Below are 21,682 nucleotides of genomic sequence, written 5' to 3'. Positions count from 1 at the left end.
TTTGTTCTTTGGCTTTATTAATGTGGGTTTTTGAAGATGTTTAAAACTAACTGCGGCAATAAGTGATAAACCTTGCCTTGCTTTCGGTTTCAAAGCTTGTGTCTTCTATTTGAAAATCACTAATTCTTTCCCACTATTTATTGATTCATACAAGCCTTAAGGCTGTCTTGATGTTAGTTGGGTCTTATCTGTGGAGACCATAAACCTGAATGTTACAATCTCTAACAAGCTCTTGCTTATCTATCTATCCATCCGTATTGCTTTTGACTTTATCCTTGTGATTTGCATGTATTTTAAAGGTTTATTTTTACATCCGCCAGAATATAATTGAAAACACAGCCACTGACTGAATGAAAACACTCATTTAACTAAATGCTATACTTAAGTGTATTCTGTGCATATTGACCAGACACAATTTACTCCACTAGATTTACAATAGACCCAGAATAATGATCAAAACAGAAGTGTGTCATTCATTGCCAGCTTTCATCATTTGAAAGGCTCGCTCAAGATATAGCTTTATCAGTCTGAATCTTTTCCAAAATCAAGGTTCCTCTTATTCCAGGAAACTGCTCTCCATAAACACACTCTTAGCTCCAGTCTTTAAATAGCTCAAACTGTACTGCAGTGTATAGTTAGCTGAACAAGTACCTGCAGAGCATAATATAGAGTGGGTGCAGAGAGAGGGTAAAGAGAATGTGGGGGCCGCTCTCCTTTCAGATACAAGACCATTAAAGAAGAGTGTTGTTTAGAGGCCTGTCTACCTCGATCTGAGCAGTGTGACAGCAGAGGAATCTGAAGACATCTTTGTATTAGCAGTATGTGGAGTTTTCTGGGGTAGGAATTCATCAATATATAAGACCAGATGATGAAATTGCCATGTAAGACAAGGGCTTGACTTCACAGCGTGAGAGTTCCTACAATGGATAAACCTTGATTTTTAGGCAGGAAAGACACTGGGAAATAATGGTTCTCCAAATACCAGTAGTCTAAGATGACACTGTTTATATTCAGTTATAAATCTAAAACTTTAGAGAACAACAAATTAAGTGAAGCCTTCATCATTTAATCACCTTATTGTTGTTCCAAACCCGAATGACATTTTCTACTGTGCAACATAAAATGTAATATTTTGTTCCTTATGCATGCCTTTTACACAATAGGAAAAAAAAGTCATAGAAGAATACTAACAGAATTTTGATTTTCTTGGGTGACCTACACTACCATTCAAAAGTTTGGTCGGTAAGATTTTTTTGTGTGAAAAGTCTCTTATGATCAACAAGACTGCATTTATTTGATCAAAATGCAGTAAAAACAGTAATATTGAAATAACTGTTTTCTGTTTTAATACATTTAAGAATGTAATTTATTCCTGTGATGGCAAAGCTGAATTTTCAGCATCATTACTCCACTCTTCAGTGTCAAATGATCCTTCAGAAATTGCTGCTTAATATGTATAACTCTTTAAGACAAACATTTTTATAAATAAGAGACCACACTAAACAAATCAGTACGAAGTATAGAACCAAGTGTATTTTTCCCTCTGTCAATGTACACATATTTAGATTTCATCTCACAGTAACACTTTACAATTACATTAAGAACGGGAATATACTTTGACCAGCATAGGTAAATGACAATTATATCTTAAAAGAACAAACAAAACAAAAACACAAACAAAATAAATTGCCCTGTCGATGACGTAACAAAAAAAAATAGTATGTAGTAATGGAGGTATGGCTAGTTGTAATGCTTCATATTTTACCAAATTCAATAAAATCCCAAAACATTTTTCCCCCCAGAATTTTACATTTGAAAATCACTTCATAGTTGAAGTAATATCTTTTCTTATTAACGTTATTTTTTTTTTTTTTTCATTTGCAGAGAAAGGACTAAACAAAAAACGCTTTGTAATAACAAGGAATGTCAATTCAGTAAAACCATATTTTCAAATGTGAGAAATATCTAGACAGTATACTGTGTTTTTTTTTTTTCTTCCTTTTTTCCTCCTTTCCAGGAGGTGTCCTTAGATACAAAAGTCTGGACACAGGGTTGTGCTGCTTTATCCATAAAAGTCTTGTCAGTTCGCTCTTTTACGCTCTCCTTCAAGGTTTGGGAGGAGGTGAGCTGGCATTCTGATGAGAACAAGTTCCTTTTTTCCCTCCTAGAAGAGATGCCACACAGTTCTCAAAATATGATTTCGCCTCTGTTCTCCTTATCCAGTTTGTTTCAGTGTCTGTAGTCTCATTCGGATGGGTATTGGGCTGTAGTTTCACACCATAGAGAATATAGGAGGCAAGAGAAAGAATTCTCGTAGTCTTGCGTATATCTTTCTCATGCCGGAGGACGAACGAGGACAAACACTCACACACACACACAGGCGCACATACGCATACGTATTGTATGCACGATACACACAAACCTGTCTCCTGAAGTGTTTTCAGCAATGTCCTGTATTTACATAGATACATCTTTTGTCCAAGCTGATGTTCAGTTCAGGACAGTCTCGCTCTCTGAGGTCTCTTTTGTCTGTGTCGTGTTCGCCCACGGTGTTATGAATCCCTCCGGGTGAGATGAGAGTTATCAACTTCATGTATTTCATATCAAAATACTCTCATGGAAAGCTGAATGTGAATACATCATGCATGGAACACAATTAGTAGCCTAACAGATCACAATGTTTCGACACCATGGAGAGAGAGAGAGAGAGAGCGAGAGAGAGAGAGAGAAAGAGATAGAGAGCGAGAGAGAGAGAGAGAGAGAGAGAGAGAGAAAGAGAGAGAAAGAGAGAGAGACATGCCTTTTGTGGGCTTTTTAAAGTTCTAACAACCTTCTGAGCTTTTCTACACCCGCTGGTGGAGGTGTCGCTGTCAAAGCAGGCTTCGCCGTCTGATCTGCGATTCTAAGTGAGAACGCGTTTATGAAACCATGGCGGATGAACAACAAAAAAATAATTAGATTAATGCGTTTCATGACAGGGACAGATAAATCCTAATTTCTACACCTGACAAAAGATATCCGAGTGGAAATGAATTCAAACTCTTCTGGTATTCCGGCTCTATCAGAGAACAAAACGAAAGATGCGATTTTATCCGCAGCCTTTTCAACTGAACACGTTTTTTTTTTCACCCTCCAAAAAAGGTGTCAGATTTAACGTCTCCACAAGAACTGATGGGAGCATCTGCTTGTCTCATGCAAATAACTAACACAATCGGCTTCTGTTCTTCATAAATTATTACAACGAGGGCCAGCGAGCGTCTTTGTAGAAGATCTCAATTTCATAGCTCTATGAAGGTATTATTAAATAAACGTTCAGGAATAGCACCAAAAGCTTGTGTGTGGAGACATCAGTTAAACCGATAACTGCGGCTTTTCTCTCCCTGTCCATGGTGTTTTGTTACTCTCCCGTGGAGGCCCAGACCACGCAAACCATACATTTTTAATCGCAAAGAGGGCATTACATCATCTGGAATGTAATGGAAGAATTTCTTTAGACATGATAGAGATAAAATTACATACAACAATGGCTTCGCAAAGACAGCAACGAAAGGAGGATCTATCCATTAGGGCCTTTCTCCTCATTCCCTACGTCCATATCTTTCGGTGGCAGAAAAACTTTTTGGAGAAGTAAACAGAAGATTGTGTGGCTTAAATGCTTGAGGATGCAGAGGAGGTGATTTAAAGTTTTAAAATCCTCAGCACACTTCCTGTCTTGAACCTCCTCCTCAGTCTCTCTTGCGCGCTCGTTCGCTCAGACGTAATACTCCTTGTCTTTGTTCTTCTTGCCCTTGGTGGTCGTTTTGGCGATGGCGGCAGTCGTGCTCGGCGTCTTCTCCTTCACTACGGCACCGTTGCTTTCGGAGCCCGAGTTGCGGCTCTGGTCCACCTGATAAGAGCCTTCGTCTCGGTTGCGGTACTTGTACATGGCGTAAAGGAGGATGAGGATGCAGAGGGCGGCAGCCGCCACGATGCCGACCACCATGCCTGTGGTGCTGCTGGACTCCCTGATCACTTCCACGGCGCCCGGGCGGGCCTTCTCCATCAGGTCGGTGGGGTGAGCTGTGGGCACATGGGGGAAATCAGGCGGGTAGGTTAGACCTGGAGTGTGACGGGAGGACGGGGCGGGTGGCAGGAGCACCTGGTCGCGGGTGTTCATTTTGCCCGCGGGGATGTGGAGCTGGTTGGGGTGGGTGGTGGGGGCGGGGGCTGGAGGACGGTGGTCACCTGGGCCCTGGCCTCCGCCCTTGCCCACGGCGGGAGGCGGCGGCAGGACTGTCCTGTCCGTGACCATGGGGGAGTTTTTGTAAAAGTCCTCGTCATCGGACTCCGTCATTTCTCCGGAGCCGAAGGCCGACACCTCCATGGGGTCGCCGCAGTCCTCCTGGTCCGGAGGGCACGGCGGACGGGGGTCGGACAGAATGAGGGACTCTTTGGTGGTTTGGAGAGGGGCCAGGGAAGTGGGAGGGGCGGGGATGGCAGGGTAACGGGTGACCATGGGAAGGGGGTCTTGGGTGTCCACGGTAATTATGGGCAACACAAGTTCACCTCCTAGGATGAGAGAGGAAGAAGAATTAGCGAGGACTCGACAATAGCTACATGTACACACACGCTAAATCTATTTGTTATGTGCAATTTATTCTACACACTATTCACATGAAAAAAAGCTAAAATATTTTTTAAGCCTATTCATATGGCTAACACAAATATGTCTAGATTACTCAAATAACATCTAAAAAAGAACCAACTCATATCTTGAATAGCTCTTGGCTCTTCTTTGGTTAAACAATATAGCAAACCATGGAGTTTGGGTCACTTACATCAACAAATAGGCCGCATGATTTTTGCATGGAAAAAAAGCAAATTACAAAAAACAAAGGTGTGTAAGATGGTCCCTTTAAAAACACAACTTTTCTCCCCTTTATACTCTTTGACACACTCATCTGTGCTCTAGTCCTTCATCTAACTTGTATAAATACAGGTGTCCCTTTGCAATGATAAAATCCTCTGCATATGTGCATTCTGTGATAAATCATTTAAATGCTGTGTCTCAAAACTTAGTAAGCGGTAATGCCTATATAGGGAATCATCTTATTACAAACAAAATGGAAGATCTTAAGTTGATTTGACTAATATGAGATGCTCTTTAAAGGCAGAACTTCATAAAAATGGCACTCAAACAGTGACTCAACTGACGTGTCAGTGACTCAACTCGTCTGATTCTGATTTAGCATGTGGTTGAGCTAACCAAAACACTGCATTTTCATTTTATACACTACTGTTCAAAAGTTTGGGGTTAGTATTTTTTAAAGACATTTTTTCAGCAAGTATGCATTAAATTGATGAAAAGTGACTAAAATATTAAAGATATTAAAAATTTCATATAAATGCTGTTCATTTGAACTTTCTATTCATCAAAGAAAACGATTCCATATATATTTCGACAAAAAATATTCAGCAGCACTGTTTTCCACATTAATAATAATAATAAATGTTTCTTAAGCACCAAATCAGCATATTAGAATGATTTCTAAAGGATCATGTGACACTGAAGAAATGAATAACATTTTAAAATATATTTAATTTTAAGTTATTTAAATGGTAATAAAATTCTAATTTTTTACTCTATTTATGATCAAATAAATGCAGCCTTATGAGCATAAGAGACTTCTTTCAAAAACATTAAAAAATCTTACCGACCCGAAACTTTAGACATTTTTTTAATAACAATTATTAAAGAAATAAAATAACATTTTAAAACATTTCTCTCAGCTCCATCCTCTACCTTGAATGAAGCTGGTCACATCACATTATGGGACAAACTTATCCATGAAGGAAACAAGCTATAATGCTTTAAATTACATGTACAATGAGTTATTTTGAAAGTTTTTCGAAAATTGCGAAATTTTGAGAGAATTTATTTTATTTTTTATTTTATTTGTGTCAGGAGCACTCAAATGATGCCCAAACAAGCTAGGCAGGCAGCTGACTAGATTTTGAGACCTAGCCAAAAAATAGGACTGTTGCACCAATTATTTAATAAGAAATGTCTGGGTTAAAACATTTAATTTTCCACATTTTGTTCAACTAAAATAATCTGAAATGAAACCAAAAGCTTGGACAAATGTCAAACAGCAACAGCTGATTCTCCAGATGGGCCATCATAAAGAACTCAACCACTCAATGACACTGAATGATTGCAACACTGCACAATCACAGGAGCAAAAGCTGAGCACAGAGTATTAATTCCATGTACTACATGTGCAACACAGTTTGATGTCACACATAATTTACTGATACAGTATATAATGACCAAAGTGGAACTCAACGATGGAGTGGAATGACCACTTAGCGTTATGAATAGCCCAGATAGTAGGAGAAGGCCACCCTTCAAGAAATATAACCCTTAGCCTAAACCTAGCAAGCAACCTAAATGACCAGCTGAGCTCCCAAGTATACTTCTATTTTTTTTCATAGTGTCTGTAAGGTTAATATGGGGGAATAGTGCTAGCAGATAAGCATTATGGGAAACAGAATTCAGTAATTCTGAAACAAATGATAATGTAAAATTGATTGGTTACACCTTGTTTTAAGGTGACGTAGTTACATTGCACTTACTCAAATAAGTACTGAGTAATATTAATTAACTACATGTACTTGCTATAGAGTTACGGTTAAGGTTAGTTACTTGTAATTATGCATAATTTACTGTTATTACTATAGTAAGTACATGTAGTAACATGTAACTACGTCACCTTAAAATAAAGCGTTACCAAATGACATTTCAGATCCAACTGATGAATGTTATTTCCTGAATATTTGCAAAACATCATATGTCATTTTATGGAATAGTTTCATTTTACATATGAACTCAACAGAAATTTTATGAGGTCTTAAAAAAAAAAAAACCTAGTTGAAGCTCAAGCCGGAATTATATATGGAACTGCACTACATCCAATTGGAATATTGGATAATGTCATTAGAAACCTCTCCTTAATGAAAAAAAGTCTTCTATTTAAGACAGTAGTTTGAGCATCTGAAGCTTGTGTAGGTCTGTGTGGTTTCAGTGCTGCTGTACGTATGTGTACTCACCAGTGCCAGGCTCACACTCCTCCAGATCCTCGTCATCACTGGGACACTCGGCTGACGCCACCAGCAGGTCATCTGAGTTCTGAAAGAGAAGACAGAATACAGGTTCTTTTTCCAAGTCTGGAGGCAGATTCCATCATAACCTTGAAAGTTGTGACAGTAAGCTTTCGTCATATATGGACATTTATGTCTCAGGGGTTGATGTTTATTAAAGCTAACAACTTTCAGCTTTTTTTTTTACACAATAAATCTTTTTTTTTTCTTTTTTTTTACCAACTTTTCAAATATAGTTTTGCCCTAGACGCAGACTTTCATAAACTATGAAAATTCACTATAAACATATGAATTATTAAAAATGTAAAACTATGACTATTTAAACAAAAACTGGAATAAACAAAGAATTTCAATATTTAGAGTGAAGATTCATAGGCACCGATTTATGATTCTGCCAGTGGGTGCTCACCCTCCAAAACCACTACCCCCCACCGCCACCCCCCAAAAAATGATAACTGGGCTAAGCAAGGTGCTAACAATGACATACAGATATGCTACAAATGCCCCTTACATTTTTTTTTAAACACAATCATTACTTAATACTTATACTAGTTTTTCAAGAATGCAGTCTTTATCTGCATGCAATGGTGCGTTTGATGAATTCATTAAACAAAAGCATACAAGACATAAACACATTATTATTCGCATATTCTTCCTGTGAGTGTTGTCTTAATTACTCAAGTTAATTGCCAAGTTAATTACTTAAAATGCAATTTATCAGGTGCAAAAAACAAAAACAAAACAGAAAGCAAAAGCTTTTCTATCAGGTTGTTATGTCGTAATGCTAAATATGGTCCAATTTAGAGAGGTTCCTGAATTTCAATCACTTTTTGATTGGTTAAAATCATTTTAATTCAGAAGTGTTTAAAATGTAATTTCCATCACATCTTAAATTGTGTGGTGGAAATGACATTTTAAAACACTGTAGTAAAAATACTCATGACTTCCAGAAAATCTTGTGTGATGCATGTCCACGGTTTTGATTGTACTAAAAGCGTCTACTGTTGAAGAAACACCCATTGGTTGCGGAGGAATTTATACGAGGCTGTGAAGCTAGACCAAATGGCTTTGCTGCCCCTTGGTTTGACCTGAGTTTGAATTAACATTCCCGACTCATACCTCACATTCATAAAACATGTAATTGGATCTGGGCCATGACTGATTTGGACCCATCAGTTTGTCCTTTCCCATCGAGAGGTCAGAACAATTTCGCTGTTCACTCGTATGGGCATATTTATCTGTTTGCGAGGCTGGGAGGCATCGACAGAATGAGACTTCCCTTGCGATCGCTAGATGAGGTATATGGAGGTATTCATTGATGGTGACACCAGGTTTTGCATTTGTGCTCTCTATTTTAATCCACACACAAACAAAAGACAGAGCTAAAGCTTTTACATAATGCATATAATGAAAACCTTCATGGTAAACCATTAAATAGGTAATGCATGGTTTCCATGATGTGATTACTGAGATAATACGTTTTAACCTCTTCATTCGAGACCCGATAAGATTCTGACTTAATGTATGCAAATATGCTCCACATCTGCATTTAAATACTGATAATTTTGACCATGATTGATGTAACTGAATTGGCCTGCAGACAGTCTTAATTGGTCTGGCTGAAATAGTGTCGTATTGATCTAGTCCCCATTTTGTTAGTGTTTTTCTTGTCCTCTGACTGTTCACTATTGTCAGCTACAAACATTCTGAATTGGCCAGAGTTAAATTACTTTCGAAAGTAAGCTTATTGAGGAAAACATTCTGTTTCAAAGGCTTTCCATCATATCAGCAATGTTATTATGCTTTATTTACACCAAATAAACAAAACCATTTCATGTCCTCGACATCCATCAAATACTGATGTAGCTGAATTCTGCTGAAACGAAAAGAAACAAACCTTAAGATGACAAATATGTAAATGTACAGACAGCACCATCAGGGTTATTTTAAACTAGAGCCCTGCACGGGTCTCAAATCTAGGCCTGAGACGCTCAGGCCCTAGTCCGACCCGTGTCCGACAGCTCATCAGAATTATCAGCCCGAGTCCGACCCGAGCCCGTTTTTTTTTTTTTTTTTTTTCTTTCACAGCGGCAGACTGCCATTAAAATATGTCCGTTTTGTTTTTAACATTCCTTCATCATACCTTTTCAAGTCAATGTAAACAGGTCGGGTATGGGTTGGTTTGTTTATTTATTTTCTAATTTTTTTATTTTATTTTATTTTTTTTAATTTTTTTTTATATTTTTTTATATTTTTTTATTATTATTGGTAAAGAGACATCTGTAAGATTGTAAGATTGTAAAATCCTTAATTGTCTTACAATAAAACTTATTTGACAAAATATGTCCGTTTTGTTAGTTATGTTTCTTTTCTTTTCATTTCTTTATTAAGTTAATTTAGACAAATGTTTGGAGCATTAAAAAAAAAAAAAAAAAAAATGACGACCAAGCAAGCCGAGCCAACAGCGAGTAAAACATGTTTGATCAATTTAGTCTCTCAAATCAACGCTAATACTTTACTTATAGCTACAATGAAATCCATAGATATAAAACACTTCAAGCATATCACACAGACAGTTAATTTAATGTTTATTTATTAAACCACAGTGAGTAATTTTTTTTTGAAATACTGAGGCAGGCTGCTCGCAACAGCGCTCGCAAACGAAATGAGCAATAGTCAATCTAAACAAATTAAATTAAATAAATCAAAAACAAACTTGCAGGTTATCTTACCTCAAAAATGCACCACAGAACATGGCCATTCTTTTTTCCAGTAGTTTCCAACAGTTAAACGAAAATAAAGTCCAATCAAACGAAAAGTTAGAACAGTCTCTTACAGAGCATTGTGGAGAAAAAGAATAGCATCCACAGTGGAAGATTTTAACCCAGTCCTCTCTTCTATCACTCGCGATTTTTCTCTTAATATTCTCCATTATTTGCACATGAGTTGAATCGTTGGTTCCGCTGACGGGAAACCTTCTGTGTGCGTGCGTGCGTGCGACTGTCATGTCAATCATATGCCAGTGTAATTATAAGATTATGAAAGTTATGAGGTTATTAAATGTCTTTCTATGTTTGTTTTTCTATCGTCGACGTCAACTTCTCATATATTTTTTAATTAATGTCTAAAAATATAAAAAGAAGGATAACCCAAAAAAGGCCCGAGGCCCGGCCCGCATGTGAACTATGACGTGAAAATTGGCCCGAAGCCCGGCCCTAGGGGCGTAAAAAAGTCGGGGCCTGTCGGGCTCGGGCTGAAATGCAGGGCTTTATTTTAAACAAAAAGCCTACCTTTGAACGATTAAAGCCTTCACTGAGACAAAAGAAAAGCTAAGATGAATTTGCTTGGTTTTTGAGTCCTGATTTACAAATATTAAAGACTCTGACATTTCCAACCTCTAATTAAAAGACGCATTGCAGCATTAGTTTTGGCTGACTGCGTTTATTAAAGGATAATTAGTGCGCTTCTTATCTGCACTTTTGCACAATGCCTGTGTGTTTAGTAAGACAAGTTTATTAAGAACACTGGAATTGCAGGTTGTTTCTTGATATGTGCATACATTCCTTACAAATACGCCATGACTAATTTTTTGATATGACAAAAAGAAAGTCGAGGGCACTTTCAATATCCAAATCCTGAAAAGGGAAACAGTGTTATGTCAGCTTGATCAAGGGCTTACTTAACATACACTATTGGCACAATTTCCACTTGAGCTGTGATTTACGTGGAGTCATAAAGGTTCAAATTTGAGGTCGTGGAAAAGCAATCTTAGATCAAAAGATTTGAGTTGCTGGATGCATGGACGCTTTGATACAAAACAGCACAAGCCGCTGAAAATGAGGCTGAAATAATTACATATGTCTGACCCTGCAGCTCTGACTGATTTTCAGAACACTTGATTTGAGTTTGCCCTTCAAATATTTAGACATTCAAGGTCTGATTTGAGCTACCTCGCTCCCTTACAGAGCATCCTAAATGTCATTGAACTTTTCTTACATAAGCAGAAAATCGACATGCTACACACAGGGGCTTCGGTCAGGGGGTAATAGTGGAACTATGTAAAAGGTGCCCTTAGGGAGGAGGGGCCCACAAAGATATATTGATAATCCATAATATTATCATGACAAAATTGCATAGTTATAATAACATGCTATCATTAGGAATAACATTTTGCAAGAATCAATTTTCCATCCGTAAAAATGAGAAATGTTCTTTATTTGCCTTGCAGCGTGTGTCCTCCCATGTTAGCGATCCCCCTATCAAAAGGGAAAGTGGTTTGGTCTTGTTCCCTTTCGAGTTGGTCTCTCGACATTGCATAATAGCTTACGCTTTGAGAAAACTCCTTTATCCCAAATTCCTGAAGACTGATAGAATCACGCTATTGCACTTGCAATAGCCAATGGTGTCCGAGCGCTCTGGCAGTGGGCAGGCCAAGCCACTATACAGCAAGTACTGGGCTGCGTTCCAGTCCACTTTTAGACACGAACTTGCGAACTTCCCTAAGCACTTCCCCTCGGAGGGATTCCCTGCTGCCATTTTGAAGTGCGTTCCACTTTGTGAAGTGGACGAGGGAAGTTTACATGGAAAGAACCTTGCTCCCTTTTTTGACCAAGGGAGCGAGTCTACTTCATATGTACACTTCAGGCAGCTCCATATACCACAATGCAACACGATTGTGACGTCAACGCATATTGCGTTTAATTTACCTCACCACAAACAACTCTATGATATATTAATTATTTAAAAAAAAAAATGTAAACAACTCAAACACATATAGAATGCTGCATTAAACAATTTTGTAAAGGAAAAAATTAAATATTAAATCAACCCCATAGTGGATTCTAAGTGATCAAGGGCTTAAAACGTTCCAATTCAGCCTACTGCAAAGGTTCCACCAGTAGTGGGCACTCATGCAACGTAAGCAATGACGTACATCCGAGTGAACGAGATGGAGGGAAGTTAGCGAGTGAAGGGCATGACAATTTTGGAGTGGAACGCAGCCCTGAGTGTCAATAGGGGTTATGTGCTACTTAACTTCCGTATTCTGTAAAGCAGATCGCATCGCTTCCGGATCAGATCTTTAACTATGTGCTTCGTGAAAAAATGAGCTGTTTTACTCAAGATAACTTAAAGGGGCGAGCAAAGATAAGCATAACCAATGTCCCTCGCATATGCAGATTGATATCTAAAAGTTTTTTCTTCTTCACACAAACATTTATATATTTAAATAGAATAAATGCCAATAACGAAGTGAACTAGGTTAGCCGATTACCTTAAAAGTCCATAGATATCGGCGTCAGTTCATACTACTGTTAACACTTTCTCTGACAAGCGGATGCGATGAGACCAGTGTTCCGGTTTGGTCATGTGACGTTCGACATATACCCTATTGCATCTGAATCTTTCTCCTTCACGCAGCAATATGCTGTCTTTAAGAAGCCACCTTTAGTTCACCATTGAGGTACGCTCTTTAGCGGACAGTGCCTGGATTGCCGCCCCCTGCAGTGTTCTGGTGAGTATGACATATCTTATAGGATGGAAATGGATAAGCTGTCAGGATCGACTCACAGTTGATTTAAATAGTAACAATAGCATGTTGCTAAGTTAATGATGAAATATGCTGCAAGGGTTCGACTCACAATTGATTTCAATAGTGCAACATTAGCATATTGCTAAACTAACAACAAAACATTCTGCACAGGATCGAATTACAGTTGATCTTAATTCTGATATTAGCAAATTGTTAAGCTAATGATGAAACACTGCATGGATCGACTCACAATTGATAGCATGTTTCTAAACTAAAAAAAAAAAAACCCTGCACGGTGTCGACTTTACAATTGATTTAAAAAGTATAAAATTAGTATAGCGGGAATGTATTGATGTCACTTTCCCACCGGAAGCAGAAGAGCTGCTGGGTGACTGGATTTAATAGAGGAAACTGCGAAAACGTGATTAAAACAAATTATTATCAGTTTAAACTAAAGGTTGGACTCGATATAGTGTTCCTTACAACTTATCAAAGATCCAATGATCCATGGATATTGAAATGCAGCCAGGAATCGTGTTTCCTGACATTTATATGAGCCTGATTTCGACGCCGGAGAAATACATAAAACAAATTTGTCTTTGAACGCTTTATATAAATACAAAATAGGTACTAGTTCTAAATCACTCATATCAATGTTATATATATATATCATCATATCATCCAGCTCTAAAACTTGTATAGTTTTTTGTCAGTGTTTATTTAAAAACATCCGATTGTATTTAATAAGCCGGCAATGCACGTGGTCATGTAAATGCGGAAACATGTTTTCTTTTATCGGAGTAAGGTCATAAACGGCTTAAGCATAAACCGGTCAACACAGGTAGTTTTTTGCCTCTTACTCCGATTTCGCACGGTTTGTAAAAGCATTAACCTGGTTTCTGTCGGCTTATTGAAGTGCGCATGTGTGAAATGTGACAGGAACACATCCTTAGTGCAGATTTAAACACATCCAGACAGAGCGAGCATTTTGCAGGAAAGGAAGAAGGAAATTTATCACAAACGCAGACTCTTTCATGACCCAGAAAATTACAAAAATGTCCTCTCATCTTGTGCAGCAGTTCAGTAAAAACGCTGCATCTGTAACTACATGAAAGGATAATATGTGACCCTGGACCACAAAACCAGTCACAAGTAGCACGGGTATATTTGTGGCAATAGCCAATATGGGTCAAAATTATTGATTTTTCTTTTATGCCAAAAATCATTAGGATATTAAGTAAAGATCATGTTCCATGAAGATATTTTGTAAATTTCCTACTGTAAATATATATATAAAAAATATTTTTGTGAGTGCATGCAGCAAAAGCGCGAACATAAATGGACAACTTTAAAGGCGATTTTCTCAATGTTTAGATTTTTTTGCACCCCCAGATTCCAGATTTTCAAATAGTTGTATCTCGGTTTTGTGGTCCAGGGTCACATATACGAGCTGTAAGTTTCCTGCTGACATGTTGCAAGCTTTATTTAACATCACAACCGACATAAATGAAATACTCTAGTCAGATACGCAAATGATTGTTTTGTCGTCACACAGGAGCATGGCCTGATTTATTAATAAATCCATGTAAACGCGCCGCTGTTTACTTGCGTTGTCATGGTTACTGGTTTGCATGTAAAACAGCTTAAACAGCATGTAAATTTCAATAAGCTGATATTTGTGAGTTATCAGCTTACTGTGGTAACTGCAAATCCACCTTTCGCTGCCTGGAGTCAAGTTGTTTCTATGAATAAAAGCGATCAATTTTCTTCTCTGTTCTGTAGCTTTCGGCAGTCTTCAGATTAAAATATACTTCAGATTTCTTGTCAAACATAGTTGTACAATCAATCGCAAAGTTCTTTCCCATTTAAGATGTGTTTTGTGTGTTATTCACGCTGAAAACCAATGCTGATTGATTTCAATAGTGTGTGACATTAGCATGTGTTCTGTGCAGGATCAAATCAATTGATTTCAATAGGGACATTAACATATTGCTAAGCTAATGATGAAGTAAGTACTCTGCATATTATCGACTCACAATTGATGTTGGTCTTATAAACATATAAAATACAAAGAAAACTCAAATATTGGGTAAAGTAATCTATTTGAACTACACATTAGTTCTTTTAAAATTTTCTTTTAAATGTCTTTTTTACACAGTGAATGTAAATATAGTTCATAAAGGAATAAATTTGTAGTCTAGACACGTGCTATTCCACATAAATGTCTTACTCATCTTGAGGAGATGAGGAGAGGAGTGGTGCACTGGGACTTCCTCAGCACTAAGCTGTCTCACTCAAATCCCCATTTCCATGCTATTGCTTTGTATGACTATTTACACCCAGAACAGCACGGATTAAGAGTGATTCACAGCTTGCACGTGAGAGAATCTGTGTTCGTCCTCAGTTGCGCTAATGTTTGCTTCTAGTGGCTATGGATCTTGGCAGTTTCGCTATGATTGACACTGATTGTTATTGAGCTTGGCCTTTATTCTTATCAACGTGCATCTCCTGATCAATGGAGTTGAACACCACATGAATAAAGGCTGACAGTGGGGGAGGCAAGCGCTGCTAACTCGCTACCAATATGTGATGAATGGGGGGCAGAGACAACACAGACATGTCAGATATGACTCTCAATATTCTCAAAATTAATAGCCTTGTGCTCCAGCATTTTAGAGATGCTGCTTGAGGATAAATATATCGAATTTTTTAGGCTGTCGATAGGCATGAAGAATTGCTGGGCTAGGAACAACAATGGCCAGTCTATGCTTTAATGACAAGAGAGAAACCAGCATGTTAAGCAAATAAAACCTTACATTTACATAAATTGTGAGCTTGTCCAGAAATATCAAGGCACTGTTAAAGATGGCCCAAAGTTATCAAGCTGGATAAGACGGGGTTCTATTGAAATTGTGAGAATGATTTGTGATAGTCTTGGATACGCTATATTGTTTTCTAGTTAAAAAAAAAGAGCAAAAAATGGTTTATGATAATTTTCAGTATTTCATTATATTATATATACAGTGAGGAAAATACGTATTTGAACACCCTGCTATTTTGCAAGTTCTCCCACTTGGAAATCATGGAGGGGTCTGAAATTGTCATCATAGGTGCATGTCCACTGTGAGAGACATAATCTAAAAAAAAAAATCCAGAAATCACAATGTATGATTTTTTAACTATTTATTTGTATGATACAGCTGCAAATAAGTATTTGAACAACTGTCTATCAGCTAGAATTCTGACCCTCAAAGACCTGTTAGTCTGCCTTTAAAATGTCCACCTCCACTCCATTTATTATCCTAAATTAGATGCACCTGTTTGAGGTTGTTAGCTGCATAAAGACACCTGTCCACCCCATACAATCAGTAAGAATCCAACTACTAACATGGCCAAGACCAAAGAGCTGTCCAAAGACACTAGAGACAAAATTGTACACCTCCACAAGGCTGGAAAGGGCTACGGGGAAATTGCCAAGCAGCTTGGTGAAAAAAGGTCCACTGTTGGAGCAATCATTAGAAAATGGAAGAAGCTAAACATGACTGTCAATCTCCCTCGGACTGGGGCTCCATGCAAGATCTCACCTCGTGGGGTCTCAATGATCCTAAGAAAGGTGAGAAATCAGCCCAGAACTACACGGGAGGAGCTGGTCAATGACCTGAAAAGAGCTGGGACCACCGTTTCCAAGGTTACTGTTGGTAATACACTAAGACGTCATGGTTTGAAATCATGCATGGCACGGAAGGTTCCCCTGCTTAAACCAGCACATGTCAAGGCCCGTCTTAAGTTTGCCAATGACCATTTGGATGATCCAGAGGAGTCATGGGAGAAAGTCATGTGGTCAGATGAGACCAAAATAGAACTTTTCTTCCAACATGACAATGACCCGAAGCACACAGCCAGGATAACCAAGGAGTGGCTCTGTAAGAAGCATATCAAGGTTCTGGCGTGGCCTAGCCAGTCTCCAGACCTAAACCCAATAGAGAATCTTTGGAGGGAGCTCAAACTCCGTGTTTCTCAGCGACAGCCCAGAAACCTGACTGATCTAGAGAAGATCTGTGTGGAGGAGTGGGCCAAAATCCCTCCTGCAGTGTGTGCAAACCTGGTGAAAAACTACAGGAAACGTTTGACCTCTGTAATTGCAAACAAAGGCTACTGTACCAAATATTAACATTGATTTTCTCAGGTGTTCAAATACTTATTTGCAGCTGTATCATACAAATAAATAGTTAAAAAATCATACATTGTGATTTCTGGATTTTTTTTTTTTAGATTATGTCTCTCACAGTGGACATACACCTACGATGACAATTTCAGACCCCTCCATGATTTCTAAGTGGGAGAACTTGCAAAATAGCAGGGTGTTCAAATACTTATTTTCCTCACTGTATATATAAAAATAATTTCAAACTATTGCAAATTTAAAATATACATTTGTGTAGCATTTTTTAACCTTGTAAAACTGTGCTTTCATAAATAAAAAGTGCTACAGCTCTAAATATGTTTCTTGAGGCTTAGAAAATAATGACTTCAGAAAATTGCAGAATCGTTCAAAGGAAATGTGACTAGTAAAATACTATGTGTGGGAGGAATGAAAGAGAAAGTCTATGTGGGGGAGATATATCCTGACACATGCGAATCTGAGCTTTATGATTCTTCTCCTTCAGGGCCTTCCAGATGCTGAGTGACAGCTCTTTTTCAAGCAATAAATGACAGATTTTTTACCCCAGTGTGGTTTGTCCTGTCAGCTCTTTTATTGCCGATCACCAACCGGACATCTTGTAAAACAAAACTCTTTATAAACGCGACATCATTCCTCACATTCAAAAGAAACAGGCCAACAAGAGGGCCGTCTCTCTGTATGATGGCAATCTCCACCGTCCCATCCTCACCTGTGTAATACTGTCCTTCAGGCTGGGAGAGCGCTGTCTACGGGTGGTGGTGGTGGCCATGGTGGTGGTGGTCTCCATTATGGTGGTGGACATGTCTGCCGCAGCCGGAGGGGTGGCTGAGGTGGTCTCTGTGGACAAGACGGAGGGTGCATCCCCAACCAAACGCAAGTTTCCTGCCACCTGCACATTTGGATCCCCCTCGGCCGCCAGTTTCAGCACTTGCAGCCCGTTATAGTACAGGCCTGAGATATGGCCCTGGAACGGCCGCCCCTTATCCTGACCTCCCACTTTTATGGCTGCCTGGCTGTTGAAGATAGTCAACTGCCGACCTGGGATGCATCAGAGAGGAGATGAAGAGAGAGCAAGATAGAGAGAAAGAGAGAGAGCAGTACGACAGTAAAGAGAGACAGAGAAGCAAAAAACGACCATCAGTACAGGCTGTTTTTGGCGTCACAGGTAGGATGTGTCTAAATCAGCTGATAACACTTTTAACATTTGAAACTGGTGATGGAAATCTCCAATTCTAATGGCTGTCGTTTCTGACCCGGATAGTGCAGGAGACAAAATGTTGTATTAAACATGATGTCAAAGATCACTCCCAGAGCCTGAGGTGGCTCCTCTATGAGAGGAGGAATGGAAGAGCCCTTATCATTATAGAATAATGGCTGTATATTATCATTTGAGTCTCATTAAACTAGCAAGGCTTGAGCTGTGGATAATGAACTGAATAAGGAGGACCAAATTGGAAAACAATATTTATGAGTATGTAAAGAGTTTTGGATATGTTTTATTCAGAGACAGATGCCTTGTTGATGCTAATCTGCATGTCATCTGCCAGCTCAAATGTTAATGTGTCACTGAAGCAAGAGGAGTATCTCCTCCAGCCCCACAAATAAACATACATAGGGGCGCAGACACACATAAACACACACACAATATGCCTCTGCATTAAGGATTTCGTCCCCAGAATCTCCATTGTCACTGAGTCATTTTGCATAGAAAATACCACTGGTTGAATTGATCATTTAGTTGATGCTCAGGAAAATAAAAGGAATCTGAATCAATATTATAAAAAACTTCAGTGCTGCAACAGGTAGTCACAGCGCTAAAGGTTTGATTTAAGTGGTTTTGAATTATAATGGTGAATGTTAAGCAATCGGGCCAAACTTTAGATATAATTAAATGCCAACAAAACCTTCAGAATTACTACTTAAAGAGGAAAAGGATGGTTAACTCAAAGTGCCGTTTCCTTTGGCCCCTAAGTGCTGGACTGCCGCCATCCATTTAATCCTGATGAACAGGTACTCTGACACAGCTGATTATGAAGTGGGCAGTTGTTATTCCCTCTGTGAGAGCCACTTAATGTTTAATGAAGGGTTGCCATTTAACACAAGTAGGGTCTCAGTTTTAACAGTTGAAAATAACCAAGTTTGACATGAGAGGCGAGATAAAAAGACCATAACCTCTGAAAGGCATGTCGTAATAGAGTGGGAAGAAGCCAGATGGCCACTTTCCACTTGCGTGTACTTTTATTGTACAGTGCAACAATTATTCTGATTAATGTGTGACATTAAGGACAGTTGCATACTGTGACATAATATAAAGTACCAATGAGAAAAATATGATATAAATGCTCTCTTTATCATCTCTGTGATAGTATTGCATGGGACTTACAGTGGCAGTTCACCCAAAAATGAAGATTCTGTCATCATTTGCTTACCTTCATGTTGTTCCAAACGTGTTCAAGTTTCTTTTTCATGTGGAGTATAAAAGAAGACATTCTTTTTTTACAAATTTGTATTTTTATATTAGAACTGTTTTTGTCTATTCAATGCAAGTCAATGAGGACCAAACTGACATTGGACTCCATTGATTTTCATTTCATTAAGAAAGCAATGAAAAGCTATTTTCAAAAGAACACTTTTAGGATAGTTTTTTAAAATATAATTTTTTATTCAGTTCTCTTTCATTGGAATATAGCGATCAGGACAGCATCTAAAATTTCTCCTTTTGTGTCTTGCGTATGTTTGGAACGACATGAGAGATTTGAGAAAATAACGACAGAATATTCATATTTAGGTGCATTAATCCTTCCACTGCTATTTAAAATGTGCAATGAGATTTAATTTTCTCGCATGTCTGGAGAAAAGGCAAAAAAGGTTTTTTTGTGATTAACTCAAGGTTGGACAGATCTTTTCTTTGCAGCTAAATGTGCGAGAGCCAGTGACAGAGGTTAGAACATTTAATGGAGGAGAATGAGGAGACCAAAGAGCCTTTGAGATACAGAGCATGAGGCAGACACAAATTTCACACACAAAACCCAGTCACCACAGTCATACAGGACACAGACCTGATGTATGAGGGCTTTGTGTCATTATCATTACTTAAAGATTAGACCTGATAAATAATTACACATGTTAAAGGGACATTGTAAATCACATATGAATGTGCAAAGGCTGACAGCAATTTTCCTCTCATTTGGCAACGAAAATGTCTTTCATTAATATTTAGACTGTTTAACCCTCTGAGTTAGTATTTAGGGGGGTTTAAGACGGAATTAGCTTTAGTTTAGTGCCCTATTTATATCGAGCGGTGGAAATCAAATCATGCCAAGAGGAAATACTCATTGCATATATATATATATATATATATATACAATCATATATTGACAAAATATGTTAGTTGGATGCACAAACATCTGAAAATGACTTTTAGACAAATGTAGAACTGAACTTTGGATCACGTTATACTCTGCATGTTATTGAGTTCAATCAACAAAGGTATGCAGACCTAGAAAGGTCAGTTTTCCATTAAAAAAACAGTTCAAGTGTATTTGTTTTACACTTAACATTTAGATGTGATGTTAGCTCAGCACATGAATAGAAAAAGAAGTTTGCATATAGATGAAAAAGGCGCAACCAACCAAAAAGTCTGAAAACTTACACATCCAGTAGAGCATTACTGCCCAATATCCTTTGATAATGTGCTGACGCAGGTGTCTGAGATCGTTTCTGCACTTTAATAACTGAGAAGGTTTCTTGGGGAAAACCAAATACCATGCAGGATTCATCTGTTTACAGATGTCTCACAGGTCCAAAGATATCTACACGGTTGAGTTTTAGACTATTAAGCAAAAGGTCAGAATAACATAATCTGTTTTGTTTTCATTAGACTCAAAGGGTTAAAGGGGATTTTGAAACTTTATTCTGATTTTAAGTGTTAGAATGACAAAAAAAGCAATAGTCCCTTTAACTGCTTGGGGTTGGAAAAGATAATTATATTTTTCTTTGGTAAGAGTTAGTGTTTTTTTTGTTTTTTGTTTTTTTTTTAAATCATCTTACTTCAAAATTAGCGAAGTCAGAGGGGATCACAGAAGGAAAACATAAGACAGCAAGAAAAATAAACTATTTACAGACAGTTGTTGCAGTTATGGTGCGTTGTTAGAGGTTAGTCAGGGATTATGTTTAAGATTAAACCTTTATCTCTGAAGTGGTGCAGTTCTAACTTAAGAATATGATATGAAAAGCACAAGCCACATGGAAATGACCAATTGGATTTAGCTTGTATGTGGGCAGCCACAATTCACAGTTTGTTTTGGCCCACTGTATGCCAATGCAAAAGGTTTGATTTTTTTGGAAGTTTATAATTCAAAATGGCTCGCAGCTTTGCGGTTTTAAGGGAACTGCACCTCTTACAGAGCCTTAATAAGTCATTAAGTCATTGTTTAATTAATCCATTTTTATTACCTTTGTCGAGTAGCCACTCGTCAACTACCCGACCAAGTCTGTATGGAATTCTTTGCCTGGCTATTGCAAGCCGTTCATTATCAATGTTCCCTTCAAAGAATTTAGAGAGACAGATAAGAGGTTAATATCTGGAAGTTCAAGCGTCACATGGTTAAAAACATGGCAACAAGACTATCAAGTTTAGCAAGTTAGGAAGTCTAAACGAGCTTTATGCTGGTAGTTATGTTGTTTTAAGGTGGATTGCACTTAGTTATTAGACAGTTTAGAAGCTTGAGACTAATTAGAGCATGTTTAATTCTGTTTAGAAAGCTTTGAGGACATATTTAGTGATCGTTTATCTTCTAGTTTTGGTCTGTTAATTGTGATGTCATCTT

At 38.1% G+C, this 21,682-nt stretch overlaps 1 protein-coding gene across 2 annotated transcripts in view; it reads right to left on the bottom strand.

The window, feature by feature from the left end:
* Nucleotides 1–1,511: 1,511 nt before the first annotated feature.
* The window catches only part of nrxn2a (neurexin 2a), a 423,124-nt gene continuing 402,953 nt past the window's right edge, over nt 1,512–21,682 (bottom strand). For both annotated transcript variants that reach the window (XM_084137438.1, XM_084137437.1), the window contains exons 19-22: nt 21,309–21,398; nt 17,563–17,891; nt 7,090–7,168; nt 1,512–4,548 (exon numbers count right to left, since the gene is read on the bottom strand). In XM_084137438.1, the coding sequence (XP_083993564.1) occupies nt 3,752–4,548; nt 7,090–7,168; nt 17,563–17,891; nt 21,309–21,398 (1,295 nt within the window). In that variant the 3' untranslated portion in view covers nt 1,512–3,751. The remainder of the gene's footprint in view (nt 4,549–7,089; nt 7,169–17,562; nt 17,892–21,308; nt 21,399–21,682) is intronic.

Source organism: Abramis brama, assembly GCF_963993115.1.
Source record: "Abramis brama genome assembly, chromosome: 15".
NCBI lineage: Eukaryota > Metazoa > Chordata > Actinopteri > Cypriniformes > Leuciscidae > Abramis > Abramis brama.
The sequence above is the reverse complement of the archived record's forward strand: the minus strand, read 5'-3'. Positions and strand labels throughout refer to the sequence as shown.